Source organism: Lissotriton helveticus, chromosome 8 (assembly GCF_964261635.1).
Source record: "Lissotriton helveticus chromosome 8, aLisHel1.1, whole genome shotgun sequence".
In the NCBI taxonomy this organism is placed as follows: Eukaryota; Metazoa; Chordata; class Amphibia; order Caudata; family Salamandridae; genus Lissotriton; species Lissotriton helveticus.
The window spans coordinates 1,484,918,813-1,484,946,370 of record NC_136069.1 but is presented as its reverse complement, the minus strand read 5'-3'; the positions used below and the strand labels follow the sequence as shown (position 1 = coordinate 1,484,946,370).

The window sequence follows — 27,558 nt, the reverse complement described above, 5'->3', positions numbered from 1 at the left end:
ACTATGGCACGCCCAATACCAAGGCTGAATAGTCTTGCCTCTTACATCCACTACCAGACACCCCTTGGCCCTTTATCTGACTCCTGCAGGTTCCTACTTTCTCAGTTTATGACCCTTTTTCCGTCTTTATTTTTATTCGTTTTTCCTCTTTTGCTCTCGGTAAATGTGCGATACAATAAATTAAATGGTGGATCCCAAAAGTGAATGCCGATGACCTCTACTGGCAACCACCAGCTCAGTTTAAACACTGCAAATGTTTATCTCACATAAACACGTGTAAAAAAAAAAAAAGAGTACTCTATTTTATTCACATTTTGCAACTGAGCAGAACTTCCATTCCTTGATATTGAAAGCAACTTTTGGATGGTGCCCTTTTTGCTAAGATTAAATGTGTCCCTTTTTACGTGCATCAGCCAATGTAGGCCAATCATCATTTGATTGATGCTTTGAATAGTGTGGCACAGAAACTGTGGAGCCTGATTTATATTTTGGCGGACAAGATACTCCGTCGCAAACATGACGGATATGCTGTTCATCTTATTACAAGTGCCATAGGATATAATGCTCATAGAAATCAAGCCCGTAGATCCTCATAATGAGTGGCCAGAAAGTTATGTTACACCCTTGTTTTTAGGTTTCGCCTGACCCAGCGCTTGCGCGGGTCTGGCCAGACATTAAGTAAGAAGATCTGTAAAAAATGCTAACGCCGGCTACAGCCTGCAGTGTATGTGCGCGGGCCCGCGCTTGAGCAGAGGCACCTTTTGGCGTGATTTCTGCTGCACGCACACCACCCGCGTGCTTTCCCGCGATCACTTTCGCTTCCTGACTCACGGCTGCAATCTTATTGGGGGAGCACTGCTGTAAATAGGACTGTTGTAGGTAGATGTCCATTATGCTCTTCGTAAAGTCCAAATCGAGGAGTCGTCCGGTAGATGTAGATTTCCAGCTTGCCATTTGAAGCAGAGCTTTGTGAGTCGTGCTCTCTGTTTCTGAATGAAGGTTATAACACTGACTGCCATTTTTCTAATGAACAGGCCTGTCGTTGTATGCTGGAATTTGAAGGTCCGTGTACAAAGTGAGCTCCACTGTTGCCTCAGATGCTCAGTAGTAGCCGAGCAAGAGTCGCATGCAGCCACGTGAATGCCATGAACTCTGCCTTCTCTTCTTTGGGGGTGTAGTCTTTTCATTTCTGCTCGCCTTTCCATAATTATGAATGAGTGTGTCCGGGAAAGGGGCAGAGAGGATGAAAGGCAAGATTGCAATTTTTAACTTCAGTTTTAACACCGAAATCAAGAGACTATTGGAAAACTAACTAGACCAGCATCGCGCCATATTTCAAACACGTATTGAGAAAAATTGTATTTTTTTTGCGATAAAAAATTACTTTGGTTGATAGTCGACTGTAAATTGGTACATATTATATTAATCAAGGGAAACCAGCAGAATCTGTTTTTGTGTCTATCCACATAGTATTCATTTGATCATGCTACTTTTAAAGCAGTTTTTGAAATACTGACTTGGATAAATACAACTTGTAACCAATTATCCAACGTTGTGTAGTAATTATGTTAAAAAACATTGGATACCGATGTACTGTACTTACTCTGTACATTCAAGACCTAGGTTTCTAATATAGGGGTTGTTTTCATTGAGTTGATTGTTTTACATTTTTCTTATTTGGGGTTTAGCCTAGTCCTCTTTAAGTTCTGTAGCCCTTGTTGCATTGTGTTGGCGTGATAGTCGGTTGGTGTGACTTCTTTTTCTCTGTAACCAAGCGCTGTAAATGAACTGAAAGGTGACATGTCAAGAAGCGCTGTGAATAAATAGCAACTGAACGACTCTAATAAATCTGCTCTCCTTTCCTTAACAAGGAACATTGGCACCCTATGATAACCTCCCTTCTCCCACAAGAGCGTTACATCCAACTTCCCACGTTTTGTCTGACGCTGCCCCAGCCATTGTTTTATTTTTTCATTCTTCTATGAATTACTTCTCTGGTGAGGCCGTGAAAGATGTCATTCACTTCGTTACTCAACTTTCTGAGCGGAAGAGTTCAAAGACAGGTTATGTTTTAAACAGACTCTTAGCATGAAGAGGACTTGTTTTGCCATATGTCACCCGCCTTCTTCGGATGTCTCTGTTGTGGGCCAGGCTTACTAGATGCCTTCGAATGTATAATCCCACAAGACTTTTTTTGTGTTCAGTGTTCACGTGGCATGCAGCCATTGTTAATGCAGAAGTTTCCCATGAAGCTTTCCTTTCATCTCTGCAGTTGTTAACCTGCAGGGAGCATTGATTCCTGGGACCCGAATCACAAGTCAATGCTACGAAAAGTTCACAATCTACTTATGTAAATGTCCAGCTATATTTCAGTAGATTTCCGACTTTTGTTGATTGACAAAAAAACTGCTAATTATACCTGGTATCTGGCCTCAGGAGACCATTTATGAATTTACCAAGAACTTACAGGGACATAGAGATTAGCCATAATTTACCAATGTTTTTATTAATTGTCATTCTCATTTCCTTGCTTCTTATTCAAAAAGCTTTCCTTCTCCTTCTTGCGCCCGTCTCTCTCCTCGAGCATAGCCTCTTTTCTATTCTCTTCACAGCCTCACTCATGTTCTTACACTGCTAACTTTTTTGGAACTTCTTTTTTGTTTACCACTCCATCGGAATGTATGTGTCTTCCAGCTTTCTTCCTCATTTGGTTCTCATTCTTGTGCTTCTCCACCGCCCTGTACTCCTTGTTGCATTTTTTAAATCACTGATCTAAGCAGCATTCACCATGTTAAATTTGGGAATAAAAAGGTAAGTGAAATGGCTCATGCAGCATTCTGCTGGGGCACGCATGTGTGGGTTACCTATGTTTGCAATAACAATGGTAACGGTTATACAGGAGCGCACAGCGTGTATAAGAATGTACGTGTGAAAATTAGTAAATCAACCAGTTGGTGCTCGAGGCGGAGTTGAGTAGGTTACCACTACTCAAAATAATAAGCCAAAGGCTTAAAGCAATTCAAGATTCCACCAAGCACTCAAATTGTAAAGTTCCAATAAATCCGAATCAAAGAGTATCTCTGAGTGATCAAGTAGTGTTCATTTCTTTGCTTTATTCCAAATTTTCAGCGTAGCTTTCGAGACACAGCCAACACGTGTTTCGTCTTGTCAGTCACAGACAAACAGACTTCTTCAGGGCATCAACGAAGGTTCAAAATTATTCAATTTTTCTCATTGAATTCAATAAGCTAACCGCTGTAGAGTATTCATGTAAGTGTATGATAAGTCATGTAGCACAAATAGTAATAATATGGTAGCAAGGTCCGTAAATTCCAAGTAGTATAATAGTAATATGGTAGCAAATTCCGTAAATTCCAAATAGTAGAACAACACTCCACTCCGAGTCAGAGCTCTATAAGTCATCCAATTCACAATCAATTCGTCAATAAATCCAATATCGCATATCTGCTCTGAGTATTCGTAAAAAGCTCCGCGTGCTAGCATTTTTACTTACATATGCGTACACAGTAAGAATGGCATGCCGACTACCAACGGTAGCCATATCATTGTGCCTTTCGTAGCCTTCCCCCCCCCCCCCCCCCCAATGATAAATGGCATCGGCAAAACCTAGAGGGCTTTCTGTCCTGCTCCCCACCCACCCCATATCTCTGCCTCCACCACCAGGGAGGACAAATTGGGGGTAGATCCCCCCACTGTGTGTTATCAATGAGACAAGAACACTATTAGGACCCTTGGTGAGGCGGGCAGGGATTCCTGGGGGGAGGGGTGTACTCCCACTCTTTGGAACAATACCTTCTAGGAGACTACCATCTTATGGGAATCCCTGAGCAAGGGTCCACCTTTGTAAACTGGAGATTCATTCCAATGCAGTGCCTCTCACGTGGTGCTTGGGAGGGGCGGAACTATGCCCCAAGTGCAGTCTATTTTTAGCTGTCGCTCCACACAGCTTTAGTTGTCTGCCACGCCTTCCCATCCACACAAAAAACAAATAGACGGCGAGCAGCCTTGGGGTCAGGTTACTTCAGCCTTTGCTTATTTCCCGTTTGTTTAAACGCACAGGTGTATTGAACCAATTTCGATTTTTTTGTAAGGTGATTTAGCAAAGGAGACTATTTATTTGCAGAATTATATAATTTTTACATGAAAGCAGTTACTACTGCATAGCAGCAGGGGAGAGGTGTGGCGCAGCGGGCAGATCAGCTGACTCCGGAGCTTGGGGCTCACAGTGCGATTCACGGCTGCAGCTTAGCTTTGCATCATGTGACTCTGGGAAATAGTACACTTAATCTCCATGACGGCCTCTCAGCGCCTGGATACCTTCAGGGGTGATAAGTTCGCACTTTACAAATGTGGAATTATTATTCTTATTACAAGAGAACGATTACGTATGTTTCCTTACATAGAATCAAACACAGGTACATCAGAAAAAAGAAGCCTGTATCGCACATGACCATTTTTAGGTCTCGCCTGAGACAGCGCAAGACATTTAGTAAGTGGCTTTTAAAAGTGCCACCAGAGGCTTTTGCTGGCCTGCACCTTGCCTTCACGAGCTCGTGCACGTGCACAGCTGCCATCTGTGTTTTTATTGCTGTAATCAGGCTCCTCTGCTTGCACTACCCCCTGCCTTTTCCTCCTCCCTCCTGGTCCGCTTCATTAGTGTCTTCTAGCTGTGAATCATGCTCCTCTGCTCGCACTCCCCCTCCCTTCTCTCCCTCCTTTTCGTCAGTTTCAATTGTGTCTTCCATCACTGTGAATGCTCCTGCTTCCACAAGGCACACACCCCATCAGTTGTCAGTGCACGCTTTCACCAGGTACACACATGACCAGCTGTCAGTGCACGCTTCCACCAGGCACACACACCACCAGCCGTCAGTGCATGCTTCCACCAGGCTCACACCACCAGCTGTCTGTGCACGCTTCCACCAGGCACACACACCACCAGCCGTCAGTGCATGCTTCCACCAGGCACACACACCACCAGCTGTCAGTGCACTCTTCCACCAGGCACACACACCACCAGCCGTCAGTGCACACTTTCACCAGGCACACACACTACCAGCCATCACACACTACCAGCCGACGGTGCACGCTTCCACCAGGTACACACCACCACCCGTCAGTGCACTCTTTTATCAGGCACACACACACCACCAGCCGTCAGTGCCCGCTTTCACCGGGCACAAACACCACCAGCCATCAGTGCATGCTTCCACCAGGCAAACACTCCACCAGCCGTCAGTGCATGCTTCCACCAGGCACACACACCACCAGCCATCAGTGCACGCTTCCTCCAGGCACACACACCACCAGCCGTCAGTGCATGCTTCCACCAGGCACACACACCATCAGCCGTCAGTGCATGCTTCCACCAGGCACACACACCACCAGCCGTCAGTGCATGCTTCCACCAGGCACACACACACCACCAGCCGTCAGTGCATGCTTTTACCGGGCACACACACCACCAGCCATCAGTACACGCTTTCACCAGGCACACACACAACCAGCCGTCGGTGCACGCTTTCACCAGGAACACACTCCACCAGCCGTCAGTGCAGCAGGCAGGCTCTTCTCAGAGTTTCTTGGTAAATATGTGTTCGATGCCCGGGAGGGAGTGGGTCGAGTTTCCTTAAACCATGCTGAGTATGCAGGTGCAGTGCATGAACTCCTGTGTGAGTGAGTCATGCTGCCTGGAGCTCACTCACTCCACACTTGTAAATTGCGCCTGCACCAGGCTTTTTCTCATTTGCAAAGTTTGGCGCATGCGCCCAGCTAGGCAGCCCCCACACCGCTAGGAATGACGGTTTCCTACAACCAGAATGGAAACAACATTCAGAGCAATGAAAACAAGTTCATTTGATGCAAAGAACTGTTAACAAAAACCATGTCCAGCTTTTGTTGATCTGGCAATCTAAACAAAACAGCAACAAAAAACAAACAAGCATTGGCATAGCCAATAGGTCTTGCTTTTTGGACCCTATAAGTATTTAGTTATGCAGCAGAATATCCATGGTGCAACAACACCAACTGTTAAACTCCAGGTGAAGGCATGTGGGAATTGTCATGGAAATACTGTTCCTACATGTTATAAGCAAAAACAGGCCATCCCTATTAATTACCTGCCACAGGAATCACCATGACCTGGTAACGATAATTCCAGACCAGCATAATAACGGAGATTTAATGGGCCAGTCATCATTAGAGTGTTAGTCTTTGCTGAAGCTATACATTCAATGAAGTGTTTCTGTATATATGTGATATAATCGTTTTACAAGAGACCTTTCAAACAAAGCACTATGTAAGGCCTAATATCGATTTTATTATTAACTTTATTTCATTTATCATCCAGCCCAAAAAACAAAAAAAACAAAAAATATAATTTGTACTATTTAGTTGTTGGCAGTAAAAATACTGGTATTGAAGATGGTGCATGCTGGCAATTATGAATTATAACCTCTAGGCTTCAATCCGTGCTCTACTCGCTTGTGTGAAGTTGACTGAAAAAGCCAAAGGGATGTGATTAATAAAAAGGGGGATTCAATGGAGAAACCCACATCAAACATAGAGTAGTACATGCTAAAATTCGAGCCATTCATGCCCGGGGATGGCAGAAAAGTACAGCTGGGAGAAAATTGACACAAGAAAATTAACTAGCATAAGCGAAGAAACCACTGACATTCAGGAAAGGAGAGATATGATGCTAAAAGCTTTAGAGTAAAGCTACATGAAGAACATTGTGGTTTTGGGCTTATCCCGCAGTTTAATTCACTATTCATATCTCGCATAGCAGCGGACAAGTACCACTCTCCTAAGTGTTCTCCGAGCTTCCTGATGATGATGTACCTAGGATTGAATTACTATCAGAAAGAAATGTCCGTGCAAAATCTGCTGGATCTCATAAACTGACCCAGGAGACGCCTGGGCACACAGCTGGTCCCAGGAACTCATTAAAGAGATGTAAAATGGTGGACATCAATACTGGGACTGGGTTTCAGAGCAGTCTTGTCCTTTGCCATTGTACTAGAAAGTGAAGGGGAGCATTATTGGTGCTAATTCATAAGAATGGGACAGGTTGAGTCAGCCAAATCTAGACTATCATTATCAGTGTGTAGGGCATGCCCAAAAGTTGAATTAAAACCTCTTGCTAAACTGGGTCAATATATTGTTTAATTGTCAACGTTGCAACCAGGCTTCAGAGAGTCTCATTCAACTTCTCACAGATGCAGTGGGCCTATCAGAGCACCCAACCAGAGGAAGTCTTCTTTATTGTTTTGTTGTTATGTGGACTTCAAATCCACTTTTTGACTTAGTCAGTAGATAAATATTTTGGAGCAAACTGAAGAAACTTAAAATTTAACTTGGGGAATGTTAAAATTCAACTTGAAGAAACTTAAAATTTAACTTGGGGAATGTTAAAATTCAACTTGAAGAATCTTAAAATTTAATTTGAGGAGTCTTACAGTTCCGCCCAGGCTATTGGCTGCAATTTAGACTTCGTATGACATGATTTGTGTTTGGATGTCGCCCAGTGAGAAATTCACTCTGTAAATGTTGCTATGAGTAGATCGAAGTATTTAATATGTGTATAATAGATCGACTGATGAGTTTAAGTGACTAATCACATTATTTATACTGGTGCATTTACTTCTTTTGAAGGTGACTGGTAGATAGAGAGGGCTTGCTCACTAACAAAGTTCAAGCTATGTGAAACAATTGTGTATATGACAGTTTATTGTTTCAAATCTAAAAAATTAGATCTATGGCAATCGGCCCTCCGATTAGGAAAATAGAGTTAGAATTATTAAAAGTTAAAATTCATAAAATAATGAATGCAATGTATTCGATAAAAATAACCCAACTCCTATCACTTTTAAAGGAGTTATTGAATATGTCTAAATGTGTTAATTATAAAGTTTTATTTTTCAAGTGATTTACTAGATAGGAATTATGTGAGAATAATACTATGTTTTAGTTAACCAAAATCATGTATTTCGTCTGAAAGAGTTTCTCCTTTCCCTGTTAGCCATTAAAACATGTTCTTATTTCGGAATTGTAAGACTGTGTACGTGGTGTAAATCTGCTTTGCAAGGTGTTATCAGTTTTTCATTCCTATTCAGACAAAGGCAGAAATGTGATTCATTATTAAAGCGGTATGTTTATGTCTACAGATAGATACATCATTTTGGGCGGTCATCGAGATTCCTGGGTCTTTGGAGGTATTGATCCAACCACTGGAGCAGCTGTTCTGCATGAGATTGCACGAAGTTTTGGCAGTCTTGTAAAAGAAGGTATGGTAGTTCTACTTTTTCAACAAAGAAATCATCCATTGCTTCAGCAAATACATTTCTAAGCATGTTTATGATAGGCTACATTTTCAAAGATGGAATTGAGGATAAAGCAAAAAGTAAACGTGCATCAGATGATTGCCGAAACTCTGCCTGTTTACTACCATGCCCATAATGCACTAGTAAAATGCATCAACACTGTGACATGGTAGATCCGAAATCACACGCTGTGTATGAAAGATCTGTTCCAATACCAATTATATTTACCAGATGTATTTCTTACGTTATCCACGAGAAAATAATGCATAGTACGTGTTTAAGTGGCACAATCATGTTGGCGGTGTTTTAATTTATTCATTTTAGTGACAGATAATCTAAAGAGGCATTGGCAAAGCCAATAGATTAGACTGTTTCATAAGAGAAGGTGTCTCTTTTTTAATGCGTTGTATGTGTGGTTTTGAAGATGAATGGAAGAATGTATATGTGAGTGCATGAATGGATGGCTGAATGAAAGACAGTGCATTGATGGGCGGGTGAATGTTTCTATGAATCAGTGGGTGACAGTAAATGGGTACTTAATGGATGAATGGATGCATGCAAGAATAAATGGTTATGTAAGTGAGTGGATGGATGAATGGGTGTGTGTAAGAATCAATGCTGACGGATGAATGCAAAAAGAATACATGAAACTTGCAGGTTGAGGCCTCAAACTGCAGCAGCAATAATGTTCTAAGCATGCTAAGAATAACCACCATTGTGGTTGTACAAACATTACACAGGAGTGGGCACCATTGTGCTACGAATATCCATAATATGTGAAGACTTGCCAGACCTCGTTTGTAGGGCCACCGATCAGACTGGGAGGGGCTACCGAACCCAGACTGTGTAGGTTGAGATTGTTCCCCACTAGTGTAATGGAGTTAATTTACTATGGCTCCGTAAACCTGTCCATGTACACCGCTTTCCACACTTTACTCTCAGGCTAGCGAGGAAGAGCAGTCACATGCTTCTCATGTAACCAGTGTGGGGGAAGAAGCTCGAACTCAGCAATCGTACGACATAGTCCAGCCCTGTGCTTGGTTCTTCTTTTTTTTTTCTGAAAAGAATGCACTTTTTAATCTCAAAATATTACTTGATACTATACATTTCAACGCAGCATACAGGGCAGGGATCTTGGTCCAAACTTTCTTGTGGTGCTACACCCCTTATCCACATCATCTCCCACCCACATCCTATTAGACAAACTTGCCTCACAGTAATTATGGCTGATGCCTATATGAGGGTCAGGTGTGGGTGGACCACAAGTCAAGTGTGCCGTGGTTTTTTGTTCTACAAGAAACAAGACTAGAAGCCGGGGACATAAAGCGCCTCAGAGCAAACTGGGTAGGAGATGTCGTAGGGTCGCCAGCACAGAACAAGAAAAATGGGGTGGTGACAATACTCAGTAAGAAGTCAAAACTTACAGTAGTGGACGCACAGGCAGACACCCAGGGAAGAACCATTGTGACCAGCCTAAGGAGGGCGGGAGAGACAATACACGTGGCTAACATATATGGCCCCAACACTGACGATAAACCCTTCTGGGAAGGAATAGGAGCGCAACTACACACCCTTCCACTAGACGACCTTGTGGTGGTTGCTGGAGACATGAACCAGGTACTAGACCCAGCAATCGACAAACACCCTCACAGACCGAGCTTAACCACACATAGAGGCAGCATCCTAAGGAACCTATGCTCCAAGCTCAGCCTGAGGGACCCGTGGCGTCTATGCAACCCAGACGCCCGAGAATACACCTTTTACTCCAACCCCCACAACTCCTACAGCAGAATAGATTGCATCCTCATGTCAGAAACACACACCCACCTCATAGACCACACAGAAATTGGCCCTAGGACTATTTCAGACCACTCGCACATAAGCCTAACCATATCAGGAAAGCACAATGAAAAACCAAACCGAAGATGGCGCTTCGACAACAGTCTGCTCAATGACACCTCTGCGAAAGCGGAGATTGAGGCGGCTATAAAAGAATACATAACAATAAACGACACCCCAGACACTGACAGAGGAGTCCTATGGGACGCTATGAAAGCCACCATAAGAGGGACCGTCATGACAATTAAGGGCAGGATGAACAAAGAAAGGAATAAAAAAATTGCAGACCTAGAAAAAGAAATCAAAAGCCTAGAAAACGGCCACATAGCCAACATAGAGGATAGGAACACCCTCTTAAGCCTAACCAAGCGGAAATACGAACTCAACAGAATCTTGAGCGAGAGAGCAGGGACCTGGGTAAACAAATACAAATCAGTCAATCTGTGTACTGCAAACAAAGCAGGGAAAAACCTAGCATCCTACCTGAAAGGGAGACAGAAACAGCACACGATTGGGGCCATTAAAGACAGACACAACAAGTCTCAAACTGCAAACAAAGACATTCTGGAAGTCTTTAGAGACTTCTACGAGAGGCTATACACAAGAGACGACACACTCAAAGTTGATGGAGGGGAAGAACTACTAAGCGGCATAGCTACCCCAACCCTATCAGAAAATGAAAGAGATGTACTCGACCTAGCCATAACAGAGGGTGAAATAGGTAGAGCGACGGTCAGCCTGAAAGAGAACAAGGCACCGGGGCCAGACGGCTTTACGGCTGGCTTCTACAAGCAGTACCTACACATTCTCAAACCGACCATGCAAGAAGTATTCACGGGCTGTGTCCAGAACGGTCGCATGACACAGTCAATGGCAGAAGCAAATATTATAGTCATACCAAAGGAGGGCAAGGACACTAGCGAGGCAAAGAATTTTAGACCAATCTCCCTCATAAACGTAGACTGTAAAATATACGCTAAGATACTGGCTACCAGACTGAATGCATACCTACCGAAGCTCATACACAACTCCCAAGTAGGATACCTCAAAAACAGAATGTCCCACGACAACACAAGATTATTATGCCACATAATAAATCACTCCTCCAAAAGCAGCAACGCAGCTGTTATGATTGCCCTAGACGCGGAGAAAGCCTTTGATAGGGTGTCATGGCCATATTTGGATCAGTGCCTGGGAAAATTTGGGCTTGGAGCCAACTTTAGAAAGATGGTTATGGCACTCTACAATAACCCAAAAGCAAGGGTGGTTGTAAACGGAGGCACATCAGAAATACTTAACCTGGGCAGGGGAACTAGACAAGGGTGCCCTCTCTCACCAGCACTTTTCCTGCTAGCGATAGAACCACTTTTGACAATGATCAGAACCAATGAAGACATTACAGGAATACCGGTGGGGGAGGAGAACTTTAAACTAGCGGCATACGCAGATGACGTACTAATAGTCACGGAAGACCCAGAGAGATCCATCAAAGCACTAATGGACACAATAGAGCAATACGCCCAGGTCTCGGGCTACAAACTGAACAGGGATAAATCGGAATGCAAACCACTGAACATATACTCAACAAAAACCATGCTAGGCTCGTCCGGGCTAACATGGCAACAGAAGCCCATAAAATATTTAGGCCTCCTCTTTGAGAGGGACCTAAAAGCCACACTAGAACACAACGAGCAAGCCACACTCCAGAAAATTAAGGACAGGGTAGAAGGGTGGTCTCCCAAATTCACAACGTGGTGGGGGAGAGTGGAAACGATTAAAATGATGCTGACACCAATGGTCAACCACATGCTGTGCATGCTGCCACTAATAAACACGGAAAACTTCCACAAAAGACTCGATAAAATGCTGAACAACTTCCTGTGGAGGGAGAAAAAGCCCAGAATAAGTCTACGCAAGCTTAGATTGACAAAAGATCTGGGAGGCCTTAACTTAACGAATTTCAAAAGATTCCAGGAAGCGTGCATTGCCAGACAGGGGCTCCACTGGCTCGACCCGAGACCAGACTACACCCCGGCATGGCTCACACTAGAGCGGGGGCTGCTAAAAGGCATGAACCCAATTAGCCTTCTCACAGCCACCAAACATCCAGCGGTCAAGGATAACCCAGTCCTTAAGAATACAAAGATGGCGCTACTAAGGGTGGACAAACTGTTGGAAACAAGCATAAGGAAGAGTCAACTCGAGTCAATCTGGCACAACCCTACAATAAAGTATAGGGACAAGACTCTGAACATGCCCTCCTGGTACAGACATGGAATATCAACGGCCAATGACCTTCAGAAACAAGGCACGCACCTCACTTTCGACGCACTAAGGGAAGAACACAACCTAGAGAGCATAGAACTATACAACTTCCTAAAGATCAAGGTAGCTATAAGGAAGGCAAACTTGAAGAGCCCAACACCTTCAGTCATACATCACGCCGCCAAACTCAATACACTAGGCCATCAAGTAGCACACCTTTACAGAGCCCTCAGTCCCAAATCAACCAAACTCAATGATAAAGTCATGAACTTTTGGGGTACAGTAGCGGGCAGGGGGCTAAGTGAGGGCGAGAAAGCTGACCTATGGAGATCCACAACTAGGAGAAAAGTAACTGCAACGTTAAACCAGACCAAATTCTGGCTAATACATAAAGCCTACTGGACACCAGCCCACCTAGCAGGCATGGGGATCCGGGAGAGTGACTCATGCTGGAATTGCGGCAAGGGAGGGGGGAACCTAGAACACCTACTCTACAGCTGCCCTAAGATTAGAGAGTTCTGGGACAAAATTGGAGTGCTAATTAACGAGATTATAGGGGGAAACATTCACATAGACTTCCAGAGCCTAGCGCTAGGGTTCACCTCCTCCGCAATCACGACTAAAGAGAACAGTGACTTAATCGATCTGTTGCTGACTGCAGCGGTCAAAATGGTTCTAAGTCATTGGAAAGACACAGCAAAAGCCACGCCGAAAGCATAGCTTAATTGGATTACCTTTTTACGCGCGGCCGACAACATAACAGCGATACACACACCCAAGACACACAGGCAGTCGAACATGTGGGGCTCCCTAGATGACCCTTTTTAACGATTTAAAGTGTGTAAAATTCAATACAAAGTTTATAAATATAAATGTCTTTCTTTTTTAAAAGATTTAAAAAAAAATAAAACTTTGAGAGTAACTAAAAATGACATTCTAGTGTGGCGTACTAATGTTGAGTAATTCTATAAGCATAAAGTAATATCAAATGATCCATACGTGTAGGCCTGTTGGTCACTTATCAAAAGACTAATACACAGAAAGGAATTCTTTTTTGTTAAAACTGTTGATACCCAGTCCTTCTGGTCCCTGGGAAACTCTCTACTTTTTGAGATTGCTCCCTAGATGACTACCTAGCATCGCACAAACCCCCATAGGCGTTGAAGCTGGATAATCCAGCCAGTCCTGTGCGCACAACGAGGTTACAACCAGCATTTGCTCCTTGATCTTTCCCTATCTCCTCTCTCCCGGGGTGAGGGTCCAAAGAGGTAACCTAAGCATAACGAAGGGGTGGAGAACGACATCGGAAACAGGAACTGGAAGACCGCAAATCGGACTTACGTCAAATAAGACTGACAGCGAACAGTTCGAACAGTTATGTCCCCCCCCCCCCCCCCCGGGCGTTTCTTCTTTTCTCTTCTCTCTCTCTCCCTTTCTAATCTTCCTCTTTTCTTATCCATGTATACTGTATGCTCTATGTAAATATATATTTTCTACAAAAAAAATATAATTAAAAAAAAAAAGAAATTCAATTCATTGTCCTTCGCGTTCAACTAGTGTGAAATCATTGGTTTTACTTCACAGCAGGCAGAGACTTGTGCTGCTCAGGTGTAGTCGCTCGTAGGCCATGGAGAGAGCCGGGCATGACCCTTGGCCGTCCCTTATGCTGTAGCCTGTAGGGATCTGATGTGTCTTGTAGGTCTGAGTGCTTCTCTGTGTTCCGACTTAGCAGATGAGGCTCACTCCGGCAAAGGCGTCCGAGGTGAACCCCATGGCAAATGCAGCCCTAAATGAGTCCGCATGCACCTCACTGCAGTTGTAGCCCTGATAGGGCTGCTATGAAACTCATGGCAGTTGCAGCTCCTGCCTAGGAAGCTGCGATCCCCACAATTGATGTAATCCCTATTGGGCCGTAATGATTCTCTCTACCGCAATGGAAGCCCTGAGGCAAATGCCGTACTCATGGGAGATGCAGCGGTTCCTACCATGAACTGTAAACCGACTAAGAGACCCTCTTCATCACAGGTTGATCTGGGCTTCACAATCCAACAATCTGCCTTATCTGGGTGTTCCATCAACCATAAATGTGCTGGTTTCACCCTCTGGACAGTCTCTCCTCCTGCCGAAACAGGCGAGCTTTTAGGCGCCCTGGAGACCTCCAGCTCATCCTGAAAAAAGCGCAAGCGCGCCAGGGAGGCTAGCTGTCAGGCAGACACTAACCATGGTCACACAGCAATCCTTGAGTTCTTCGTGGATTACCTACTTCACTAGTTATAAAGAACCTGGAACTGAAAAAAATGGGGGTGGCTTGGGTCTCGCTTTTATACACAATCTACAAACAGTGGATCTGTATCCACTGTCTCAAACTTCCGAACTGGTTTGAGGGGGTTCTCTTTCAAGTGTACTATTCAGGGTGCTGTCCAGACAGAGTCTTTGTGTAAAGTGATGCTTCTCACAGCAGGTAGCACTAGGGCTGTCTGCTCAATGAAGCATCCATTATATTAGCACATATGTGATGCTTCTTCACCTTTCTGTCATCAGCCTCTCTGAAGCAGTAGTTTGGGTCAGACAAACGGGCAGGCCTGACCCAGAAAGTTTTGCAGCTTGAATAACGGACACTGCACTCAAACCCTTCACCCTGCTGTTCACAAAATCGCAGCACTCAGGAAGAACAAATTATCAGCCTGTTGCTAGCAAAGTCTGCATGGAATTTCTAAAGGTAGTTCTGTCTCTATCCTTCTCACTTTGGAGTCTAGATCTCCATCCTCCAGCCAGAGGAATGCGTTCAGTATATTTCTACGGGCTGGGGAAGCTTCCTTATCCTCCATCTTTTGTCATGGCCCGCCAAGGGTTTCCAAAATTAATATTACTGTTTTCAGAGATTCACACACAGAGGCTTGTGCACATATGCCACAGACTCCTCACCCAGTGCATTGGTATGTTTGGGTGAGCTCAGCCATAATTTGGTAGCTCAGGATAATGTAGGGATAGAGCATCTAAAATGATCTAGGTTGTAACCATACAAGACAATTTTAATGATGGTCTCACTAATAAGGTTCTCTAGAGGAGAGTGATGGCCTCTACATCACTGTTCTGTTCTACATGTTTCAGCCTTTGTTGTGTTACCTATGCAGGGCATCTTCAGGTCCAACAAATTCCTTAGCAATATTTGAGAATTCTATTGTGATATTATTATTATTATTATTATTATTATTATTATACAGCTTATAGAGCACATGGTTACTCCAACTGAGTGTCCCCGTGCTAAAACACCAGTTAGAACAAAGCAACTGCGCCCCAAACCACCCTCTCACCGTGAAGGCAAGATCCCCCAAAGGACAACTCCCTATGGCCTATTTCCAGCCAACCGAATGCAAGCGAAATAACCACGTATTAAGTTTTTTTCGAAACACCGTCTCTGAAGGGCACTTCCTTAGGTCAACAGGAAGATTATTACAGGCTTTGGCCGCAAGGAAATCAAAGGAACTCCCACATTTTTGAACAAAGCACATACAGAGGCACATTCATTCAGACTTGCATACAAGGGAAGACACACTGGTGATCTGAAAATGGCAGGATAAAAGTAGTTAGAGTATTCTCCAAAACATTACATGTGCACACATGGTTATGACACACTGGTGCAAAGCACACATTGTGATCGCACTGCATATTTTCAAATTATAAAGTGTTTTAGGTGATGCTCTACACTCAGACATACGACAAGACAATTGAATGTCATGCATAACATCCAAACAAATATTTGTGTCTTACTACACTTACACCACAAGAAAATCACTCTCCAAGCCTACTTGAAGTCAATGCTAACCCCTCCCACAACTTGGACACTTTTACATAGTTGTAAGTCATACAATCCAATGGAAAGGATACAAGTGATTGTGCTTCTTGAGCAGAGATGGAATCAGTATGGTGTCCCGATTTCGTAATGCTCGAGGAGGACGGAACTTGGGAGACTGTCAGTACCCATTCCCTTTTATGGATTGTCTACCCTACATCGTCTTCAATAAAAGAGTTTCTTCTTTTTATTTTTTCTTCAGACTTTTATATAGCGTGAACTTCACCCAAGGGTATCAGGTATCAGAGCGCTTTACATGAGCACCAGTTGCATTACAGGCGGACACATTCATTTTCTATATTTTATTAGGCACATGGAGATTAAGTGATTTGGCCAGAATCCCAGAATGTTGTGTGTGGTTGCCGAGAATCGAATACGGTTCCCCAGTTTTGAGGCTGACCGCCCTAGCCGTTAGGCCACATCCTACCCAACCTACCTATCTTCCCAATCTTTCCTTCACAACAGACACCATTTCGTTATAAAGTGGATCCGTTGTTGAACCATTGGTGACAACTTTCATGTTGATAATAACTCTTCCCTGCACTGCTGATCTGAGAAGAAAACATTTTTAGGAGTCCATAAACAACATATGGTTGTAAATATAGTCGAGTTGCCCTCTTTCGGGTTCCAAGAGACATCACAGACAACCCAAGCTTCGTCTTCACTTTCAATGATATTACTTGAAACTCCACAGTGTGAAACAGCTTTATTTGCAGGTACATGTCTATACTTCTAAAAGTCTTGCTTGCAGGTAGGCTTACAGGACATAGTCAAGACTGTGGATGCACCATGTGTTGGTCAGAGGAATAGACAAATGACATCGCAAACTGAATTATATGTTTTGCTCATCCGTAGGACTCCATAACAATTCAAATAGGTGGATACATTCAAAAGGGATTGATGGGGTGATTAAATAGATGTGTTAGAAAAACTGTAAAGCATTTTGTGTATTTTACAAGGATTGTCAGATTAGCTCCCCAAAGCAGAAATTGGGATGGTAAATCCGTTTAGAGCTAACTGTCAGGATTACTGCTCATCACAAGTTGATTGGACGTCACATATAGGAATCCGTCTAACCCACCTCTGTAATTCATAACACTGGCATAGAAGAATGACTAAATGAAAACATCTTAATTTGTAAGAAACCGATATGCATTGGTGGTCAGCCTGTTTAACTAGGCGCTCCTTCCTTTGGTAAATAAAGCAGACACGTGGAAGGCAATGGTGTATGTCCACGATCATACAGTGTAGTCAAATGGTGGAAGGAACCACTCTTTGGTACTCAAATGTGAATTGCAGTCATGTGACTTGTGGTGGAGGTAGGCAATTGAACAGTGGGCTGGGGCATGATGAAAGGTGGCTTCTTTTTAAAATGTGTGAAAAATGGTTTAAAGCATTTTGTGGCACTCCAATTTACACAAAAATACACACGAATTGTGTTTCACACAAAAAAAGGATGATGATGAATATACAAGTTAAAATGTGCTCTTATTTTACCTGGCCTGTTACAGCCTTCTCTTCAAAATGATTTTCTCTCTTTCTCCTCGCCTCTCCTAAAAACGTAAAATTCCCATTTCTTATATCAGACACCTTTTAACATATGTTTACACTTTGCACAGTTTATAGAATCTGCTCAGTACATTCGCCCCAGTGAATACCAATATCCTTCTTTTCAAATGTCTATGGTTGGATGATATACTTCAGATTTCTTGGTATTGCTCCCACCTGTGCTCCGTTTACCTCTCCAGTACTCGTGATCCCAGAGATACTTTCTTCCCTACAGCCAGTTTGTCACCTCACCAGTTTGTCCCCTCCTCCACTTCGTATAATAGCTCTGGCTATATATAAGAACTATAAATAGCAAGTGTTACTATGACATATTGCATTCCAGTTATCAGACTTAGAAAGATGAAAGACTACGTTGCCCTTGGCATGATTAAAAAAAAAAGTGTGACTTGAATAGCATTCTGCACGTCAGCTATGAGCCACCAGCTTGCAGAGCCCTCATGTCTGCTCTACTGTGCTCTCGCGCACTGTGCATCCCCACGTATTTTGTGTGTTCATTCATTCGGAGCATTCTCACCCCACCTTGTTCCCACATGTTCTCCTGGTGCTCTCACCTCCTCTGTGCCTCCTCCTGCACATTTGGTTTTCCCAACAATTATTTGCATCTTCGCATGTTGTTGTGTGCACTCGACCATTCTGTGCCCTTAACCACTCTGCACTTCTTTCACGCGCTCTTATACTTCCCTATACTTCCCTAATTGTACTTTGCACTGACCCTGTGCAGAACCAAAAGACCTGACAGCGTTAGACCTGTACACAACCTCCCTCTCCTAGCTAAAGTTCTGGAGGGCTGTGTGGTGAAACAGGGGACACTTTTTATCATTGAAAGAATGACCTTTAGCCTGGCTTCGAGCCCAGCTGCAGTACAGAGCCTGCTGTGTTACAAATAGTAGATTAGGCACTCCACATCTTCGATGAAAGCAGTTCTTGCCTTCTTATCCTCCTCAGGCTGTCAGCAGAGTTTGATATTGTCAAGAATGCCTCTCTTGAAAATCATGGAAATATAGAAGGTAATGTGTGGAAAATGTGTGAGGTGTTTCGAGTCATAGCTGTCCATCGACTCCTACCAAATAAACCCAGCGAGCCAACTATCGAGTGCCTTGCTATTTCAACAAGGCACCCCCAAGATCTACTCTTTCCCCAACAAACTTCAATTTGCATATGGAACCTCTGTTTTCTTTTTTGAACCAATCAAACGGCTTGTGTCACCTCTGTCCCAAAGACACTCTAGTCTGTTTGAGTCGCCTCGCCTGAAGACTTTTTCAAACTTGCCAACACTTTCAAGGTCCTACAATCCTGCGTGTTTTACCACCACATCTAAGTGAACTAGATGAAAACAGAGGTCTTCCTCATTTCACCCCGAGATGTTCCAATTCAGTCATTGCTGGATGCAACACGCATGTTGCATTGCAAGTCTGTAATTGTGGAAAAGTCTAAATATGCAGTTGTATGTCAGAGGCCCAGCTAAAAATGCGCACTACCAAATGAAACTTCTATAAGGAATGAAGGCCAACATTCCGCCTGACAACGTCTTCATTCCTCCTGACAGCTTCAAGTCTGTGGTACAAGCTCTAGTTCTCATGAGTGTTGACCATCGCATTTCCGCTAACCGGATTTCCAAAAATCCACCTTGCTCCCCTGAAAGCATCCCTCACTGCACCTGCGCACATGATATCATGTGCCAGAAGATCAGAATATTTTATTTCAATTTTCTTCTCTCAAAAGGTTTCCCATAGCACTCTAAAGAATATTCATATGAACTTACGTTGACCACAGTGCTATCCATACAAGCTCTCTCCGCTGTCCTTCTAAGGAAGTGGTAACATGTTGTGTATCATGATCACTCCAGAGCACAGATTCTCTTCTCCTGAAACCTCCAGCCTTCAAGATATCTCATCCAAGCTTTCTCTGGAGCAGACCCAGAGTCTGGGACTCCACCCCCACCCTTAGAAGGATCACTTCTTCTTTTAACTTCTTCCTCTTTTAACTACCTTCCTGGGCTTAGCCGGGGGAGTGGCTTACTGCTCAGCTGAGCACCGCCTTGACTTGCCATCTGCCAGGTACAGCTGCACATCTGTTTCCTCACTGATTTGTTCTGTTGACTGTGGAATGATGAAAGCCCTCACAAGTTGCCAAGAAGTGACTTGCAGTTTAGGCTCGATCTACCTTTGGCACCTACAGGGTATCTTGAGAGCTGAAGTTAGTGGAGACAAAGTATTGGATTCAAACCATTTGGTGGCTTCGTCTGATTTCGTTAAACACAATCTTATTCTGGAAATATTTTAGAAAGACTCTTGAGGATTCATGAAGAAAAAGAATTTACTCCGTGACAATGCCTCAAAGCAGGAATATTTAATACATGTATCAGTGCATTGTTAGGTTGGTAGTACACGGTAGACTATTGCTCTGTTAAGCTGAATGTATAAGACACTGCAAAGAAAAACAGAACCATGTAAAAAGCAGAGTCACAAAGTCACTGGCACAACTTTAAGTGGAATCACAACCAGTCACCACTGTTACATCCAAGCATCAACATTTTGAGTTTGTTTTCCTCTCACCCACATCCCTCTTATGCAAAGCAGCAATGTTGTCGTTGCCATGTTATCTTAAGTTGCCATATACAGGTTTTTAGATTTCCTTATAACTGTTAACTCATACTTGCCATGCCATGTTTTACCAGTGATGTTATTTGCATCAAATAATCACAGTGACTAAACAACTGCCATTCCAGTGAGCACAGGTTGTGTATCAGAGGAGACTAAAGGTATCTTTGTTACCTATTTGGCAATGTCACACTTTAGTAACTTCGATGCGATGCACTCTTTCAGTGAAGGGATGAGATGGAATCCAGTTTTATATCCACAAACAGTAACAGTACTGAGCCAAAAATAGAATGGGAGCATAGATGTTACAAAGTTTGTGGCTAGAATGCCCTAATGTGTCTTAAGACGTCTTGTCGAGCAAGCCTTCAAGAATCTAATGCAAATTATTTGAGGCAATATTTTTACCCTTATAGTATTAGTCTACCCTTCATGCTTAGTAGCCACATATTTTATGTGTCTTCAATCAAAACAACCACACATTTGCAAGATAGAACTTGTCTAGGCAAACCAATTGACTTGGTTAAAGTGTCCCTGTCTCATACCTGTGTAACACGGCTTGATAAAAGTCTACTCCAAGGGAAATTATGGGAAGTGCAAGGGTCAATTCTTAACGTAGACATTTAAACAGGGGTGTAGCGTCTTATAAGAGATTTTGGGGGCTGTCAACCTCAAATTTCCCAACTAAAAAGCAGTGGGCCACAGGGTGAATGTGTTAGGCGACCAAGGTTCGGGATGATCTGTTGCCAAGTGTTCTCTTTTGAGCAACAGTCTACATTAGAGAATGTTTTTAATTTATAAAAGGTGAAAAGGACTCTCATGTTTGACAGGCTATGTATTTAATAAATGTTTTGTTTTTCTTTTTTATTTGTATGAAAAACAAATTTAGAGATGAGGTTCATCCCTCTACGTTTTTTCATTCAATTGTCAGTTGGGGTTTGACAAAAACAGGGTACAAAAGCAATGGCATTGGCTTCAAGAGGAATTGGATGTCTTTAGTTTTACAAGAGTTAGAGGTCTGTAGCTGAATCTGAAGTCTCCTCACTAGACTCCTTGGTCCTTCATATGAAGAGAAGCACAGACCAGACTAGACAGACAGAAAGGTTGTGTGGAACCATGTGATCATGTGTTTGCGTTGTCTTCATATGAATGGGCACTTTGTATAGTACAATGTTTCCATCTCCCTCTGTAATGCAATTGTACAATTTTGGTGACCTGGTGACATCAAACACATAGACTGCTCTCCTTTCCCTGGTCTATGACGATTAAGAATTAAAAGTGATCACATAAATATACTGTTGTGACATCAAAGGCAAAACTAGGACCAAGTAATGCCTATTCTTTACTGAGAGCACTGATATTCTTGAGGAAGTAACTTTGAAAAACATTAAAAATGTGGTAATGTAGGTCCTCATAACCGGTGTACAACATATATTTTGTATATGCTTTCTGCCCATAATGCTTGCTCTCACTCCAACATCCCTATACCAATAAAGTGTGTTTCTATTGTGCCTCATACTAAAGTACTGTGTTTATAAATGCCGTTATTAAGAGGTGTTACTATTACCCAATTTAATAGTACACATATTACTGAGGAATTGGAGATTGTCTAATAATTAATACTTTTGTAAGTGCAATGTAAAATTGACTTGGCATATGTTGTTTCAGGGTGGACACCTAGAAGAACTATTATATTTGCTAGTTGGGATGCTGAAGAATTTGGACTACTGGGTTCAACTGAATGGGCAGAGGTACGTTAAGACGCATTTTTTAAATAAAATTATGTTTATTAGGTTTTAGGTCTATAGCTGTTAGTTGTTGAAGACATATCTACAATACAAGAAAAACAAAGTGGACTCTGGGTGAGCCCATTGATCACGAGTGGATGATTTTTCTTGTCTATCTCATTTCCCTGCTTCTAATTCAACGGCTTCTCTCCAAATTCTTATACTTATTCTGCCCCGGAGCACTTCTCTTTTCTTTTTATTTGTTTATTGGCATTTTCAATCAAAAAGTCTTGACGAATAGTACGGGATTCAGTAATATTCACATTCATGGGGCGGTGCAACAAACACATCTTTATAAGTTGACATGTAGTAGATTGTGTTTGCAAATTTCACAGTGTGTTAGGGGCCATAAAGGGGCATCTAATAAGATGAAGTAAGGACATGATAGGATTTCAAACTTTATATCTCAGAGAGAAGTAGCCAATATTATAGCACAACTATAAAACAATAGAAAGTACCAAAAGAAAATCGATAACTTCTAAAACTGTCTAGCTGCCGCTGCCTAATGCAGCTAACAGAAACCAAGAGATGATAGGAACATGTCATAACATGAGAGATGTAGTTTAACGAGTGTCTCTGATGAAACAAAGGAGTAAAAGGGACCTTCATATACTTCTGTCCAGGGAAACGCCGGGCCCTCCCTGGAGTTTGCAAAACACGTGAATGTGAACGGTTAAGCCAACTAACGTATCAATGTAGTCAGTCATCTGGCTTTCTGAAATGGCGTCAGCATCTGGCAGGGGGGTGAATTCAAGCTATCAAACAAGTTTATGATGTAGGTGTCCCACACCGCAGCCACTCCCCCTCCCCACAACTTAAGCTCAAGCGTCATGGCATCGGCTTTGCCAGAGCCCATTTATGAGTCAGCTGTACCCAGTTCATGATCGTGGGAAGGTGAGGGGCCTTCCATTTTATGGCAATGACACACTTAAAGAGGACCAAAGCCAGGTCAACGAACTCCAAATAATGTTTAGTACATTGGGTGCGTCGTGTAATCCCCAGAAGGCAAAGGAGTGGGTCTGTTGGCAATTGATTATCAATCATGGACAACACCTGTTAGTACTGGAGTCCGAACATGCATCAGCGGGGGGGGGGGGCACTCCCAAACCATGTGTATGAATGTGACATCCAAGTGGCCACATCTCCGGCATGCAGGAGACACAGCAGGGAACATTTTGTGGAGGCGGTGTGAGGTAAGTTTGATGCACATAGTTGAACTGCGTGACTTTTAGACCGGCATTACATGAAACTCGCTTCACCCACTCCATAGCCATGGACCATTGCATGGAGGTAAATTCCGTGCCAAAAGAATCCTTTCACTTAAGTATGACCTGGGCTAAGAGGTCCATATTTCCCCCCTGTAAAGTCACATAGAGAACCGAAATCGCCCAATGGCCCATGCTTCAAAAAGCATTGTAGTCCCAGGTGTAACAGTGGCTCCACTTGTCCTAGCATATGTTCTCAATGACCGCAATAAGTGCTTTGTATGTTAGAAAGAGACCTGCAAAAAGTTCATAAAGCGTGCCCTGAAAAGATAACTGGATCCCATCATTGTATATATCACCCAATTAGGTGATTCCTGCTTTTTGCCATGGGGAAGGATCATGGACAGCTAGCTCAGATCTCAAAGCTGGCACACACCAAATGGGCAACTGTGGAGCATAAGGGGTCGGTGCCCGCTACAGCTGTATATATCACCTTCAAACGAGAATAGCAACTCAAGTGAGCAGACCCAGTTCCGTAGCTGGTCTTCCCGGCGTGAACAGCCAATCCAGCATGTTTACGTCCCTCAAGTCTGCTCGAACCATGTTACTTTCCATAGTTCATTCTCTGGCCAGCCAACGTATAGGCCATTGTAGTTGGGCCGCTGCAAAACATAGTTCCATGTCTGGAACCCTAAGTCCCCCCATGAGCATGGGATGTTGAAGCACGGATAGCGAGACTCATTTCCGAGCCGGTCCCAAAATAAAATTCACACTCCAGGGTCCGCAACGATTGGAAAATGGACTAGGACAGTATCATTGGCAGAGTAACAAAGAAACATAGGAGCTTCGGGAGAATTAGCATCTTTACCATCGAGGCCCAGCCCATGGGTGAGAGGGGCAACCCAATTCAAAAATGAATGGACTGGTGAATCGAGGCCAAGTCCTTATCATGATTGCCGTCTCAGAGGTATTTGTCATCATGGTATATACTTTTACCCCACAATAACGTAAAGTGTTGAAGTTCCAGGGGAGGTGCCCCACACTTGGCTCTTCTCTGCGTTCTGGTTTTCCAGCTCAGAGGAAAAATACAAGACTTATCCCAGTTGACCTTGAGGCCCGTCATCTCCCCAAAGAGATCAAGCAGGTCATAAAGGGAAGGTAGTGATTGGGCATGATCCCTGAGAAACATCAACACATCGTCTGCGTACAAAGACACCATGTGCCAATCCAGTCCCACCCTAATACCCCAAAGAGGACCTCTAACACGCAGCATGACAGTGAGTGGTTCCATGGCAAGCGCGAAGAGCTCCTGGGATAAGGAGTACCCTTGGCGGGTCCCTCTGGCTGTAGGGAAAGACAACAAGGTCTGACGGCCAGTGCGGACCTATGCCGTTGAAGCCATCTTTAAGAGCTTGTCCCAACCCAGAAAGTTAGGACCTATACCAAGCACATCCAACACCTGAAACCGGTAAGACTAACTAAGCGTATCAAATGCTTTCTCAAAATCCATGGAGACCGCCACCGGCAGGTCGGCCTCCCCATTCATCGCATCTGTAATATGGCACAACCGTCGGAGGTTAAAGTGCGTTGCTCTTTGTGTCACAAACCCACATTGGTCAGAATTAACCCGAGTGCAAAGCATCGGGAGCAGTCTATTGGCTAAGGCTTTACTCGAAATCTTATAATCAATGTATTAACATTGATAAAATGCAATAAGAACTCACCTCAAGGGGGCCCCTGCCCGGCTTCGGAAGCCTCACAAAGAGATCCTGGTAGGACTTCCTGTTGATGTGCCTCCCGGCACATCTCAAGTAGACGAGGAGCGAGAGTGGTCCCAAAGGTCATGTGATACTCCACAGGGAATCCGTCCGTGCCCAGAGTCTTATCACGGGTCATCTGGCAGATTGCTAGGTTAATCTCCTCTATCTGAAGTGGCTGCACCAAGTCCAACAACTGCAGTGGGGTCAGGCGGGGAAGGGTGCTGCCCGCAAGTAGTCTAGCACTTGTGCCGATGAGTGCCCCGGGGGAGAGGAATACATCTCTCATAATATTGCCCAAATACCTCATTAATTTCCACTTGCATATTTTCAAGAGGCCAGCATCGTCATGTATGGCGCCCACCAGGGTCTTGGGAATCTCTGACCTCAACAACCATGCCAATGTGAGTCCCGGTTTATCGGCTTTAGCGTGCTAGCGAGCGAAGGATGCTTTATAGTCTTAGTCACTTAGTCTTCGTACCTCTTCCTGATATTAACCTCGCAAGGTCGTCAGTCGGGGCTTACTTCAGGTGCCGCCACCGCCTCAAGCTCCTTGGTCTGCAGGTGATTCTCTAAAGTTAAAATACTATGGGTGAGAGACGATTCAACTCCTCATGTCATGGCAATGCAGTGCACCCTCATGACCATCTTCATAGTGTCCCACTCCAAACCCCAGGAACCTGGCGATCCAGCGCTCTCATCAAAATACCGGGAGAGGTGTGTGGCCACAGAGTCTCTGTACACCTCATCTTGTAGAGCCTCCGTCCGAGCCCTTGTCTCTCCCTCTCGAAACGTAACTAAGAGTAGATTGTGGTCAGATAATTACCTGACCAGGTATTTGGAACTACAGATAACAGACTAACAATCCGCATTGCAGAAGAAGTCATCTAGTCTGGTATGGACCCGATGATCCAGATCATTGTAACAATACTCCGCCTCGCCTAGGTGTCCCAGTTACCAGATATGATGCATAGCGGACATCATAGACCAACTTTGAAAGTGTTTTGGAGCCTGTGTGCCTGGAGTACCTGGGAGTGGGAGTATTGAGCAATCCAAGGCAGTGTCATGTATGCAATTAAAGTCCCTTCTCCACAACCCTAGGACTTGGAGAGTCCATCAACATAGTTGGTCAGAAGGAGTCCAAGAACATGCCCTGGGAAGTGTTAGGTGCATTAAGGGGCACGATGGAAAAGGGGCACCCATCCAAGGTACCCTAGAGAACTATAAAATGGCCTTCCTTATCAACAAGAATTCTGGACTTCACAAATGGCATCTCTGGAGCGACCCAAATAAATACCCCTCAAGCCCAGGCTGAGTACCCAGTACTGAACACTTGCTCACTCCAGCGTCTGTCCTCCTTATTAAGTTCCCTTGTGATTAGGTGAGTCTTCTGGAGACGGACAAAAGGAATGTGTCTATGCCATAAATAAGCATATATCCTATGTCTTCCAGCAGGGTCACCATACCACGGTTTTCCAAGTTAAAGCGTGAAAGGTGTTAGCCATGTATGCATACTACAATCTTCGGTATGCTTGGGACCCATATTACCCCCCCCCCTCCCATTTCTGTTGTTTCTCCATCCAGCCATAAAATAATAAACAATCAAACATGTCAATGAAACAACTCCCCTATCCCACGTCTGGTCCCATGCTACAACCCCCAAACAGTACAACCGGTACACAGCAATTAAATGAAGCCTGTACGGAGTGCTCAAATAGGGAATGGGCCATGTTTTAAGTGATAACAACATTCTATATGTCCATGCTGTAGGCCCAGATCAGGAAAATTACCATTCAGTTCCCTGGACTGTGCCATTTACCTGCAGGGTGGGATTGAACTCATGATCAGTCCATCCTCTCCAGTTCAGCCACCACCCTAGCAGGCATGTCCCACCTATAAATCATCTGCTGGTCTTGGGATGATCGCCGGCCCTGCTGAACCCCGATCCCGACCCCGATGGGTGCTCGATGCAGTGAGGAGCCAAGGAGTTTGCACTGTGAAGTGAGGGCTCCGAGACTGGTAGAGCCTGCGCTGCTGCGTCTTGTTTCTTAGTTGGTTTCATCTTTATGTTGCAGCACCTACGCCCCTTCGGTCTTTGGTATCAACCAGTCCCCATCAGCCAACTCCCCGGGTGGAGCATGTACCATGCATTTTGCATGTAGCCAAGTCCATACACCGTCTGGAGAATTGAGTATGTGGGATTGGTCACCATCAATGTCCCAAAGCTTGGCAGGAAACAGGAGATCATATTTGGAATTCGGCTCTCAAAGATGTTGCTTGACCCTGGAGTAGGAGCCACAGCAGCGTTGCACCTCCATGGTGAAGTCGAGGTATGCCGTGA

General features: G+C 43.9%; 1 protein-coding gene across 3 annotated transcripts in view; it reads left to right on the top strand.

Moving 5' to 3' along the window:
- LOC144773424 (N-acetylated-alpha-linked acidic dipeptidase 2-like) overlaps window positions 1-27,558 on the top strand; it is a 776,499-nt gene that overhangs the window by 607,821 nt on the left and 141,120 nt on the right. For all 3 annotated transcript variants that reach the window (XM_078658418.1, XM_078658416.1, XM_078658417.1), the window contains exons 12-13: window positions 8,190-8,309; window positions 22,137-22,219. In XM_078658418.1, coding sequence (XP_078514544.1) covers window positions 8,190-8,309; window positions 22,137-22,219 — 203 coding nt within the window. The remainder of the gene's footprint in view (window positions 1-8,189; window positions 8,310-22,136; window positions 22,220-27,558) is intronic.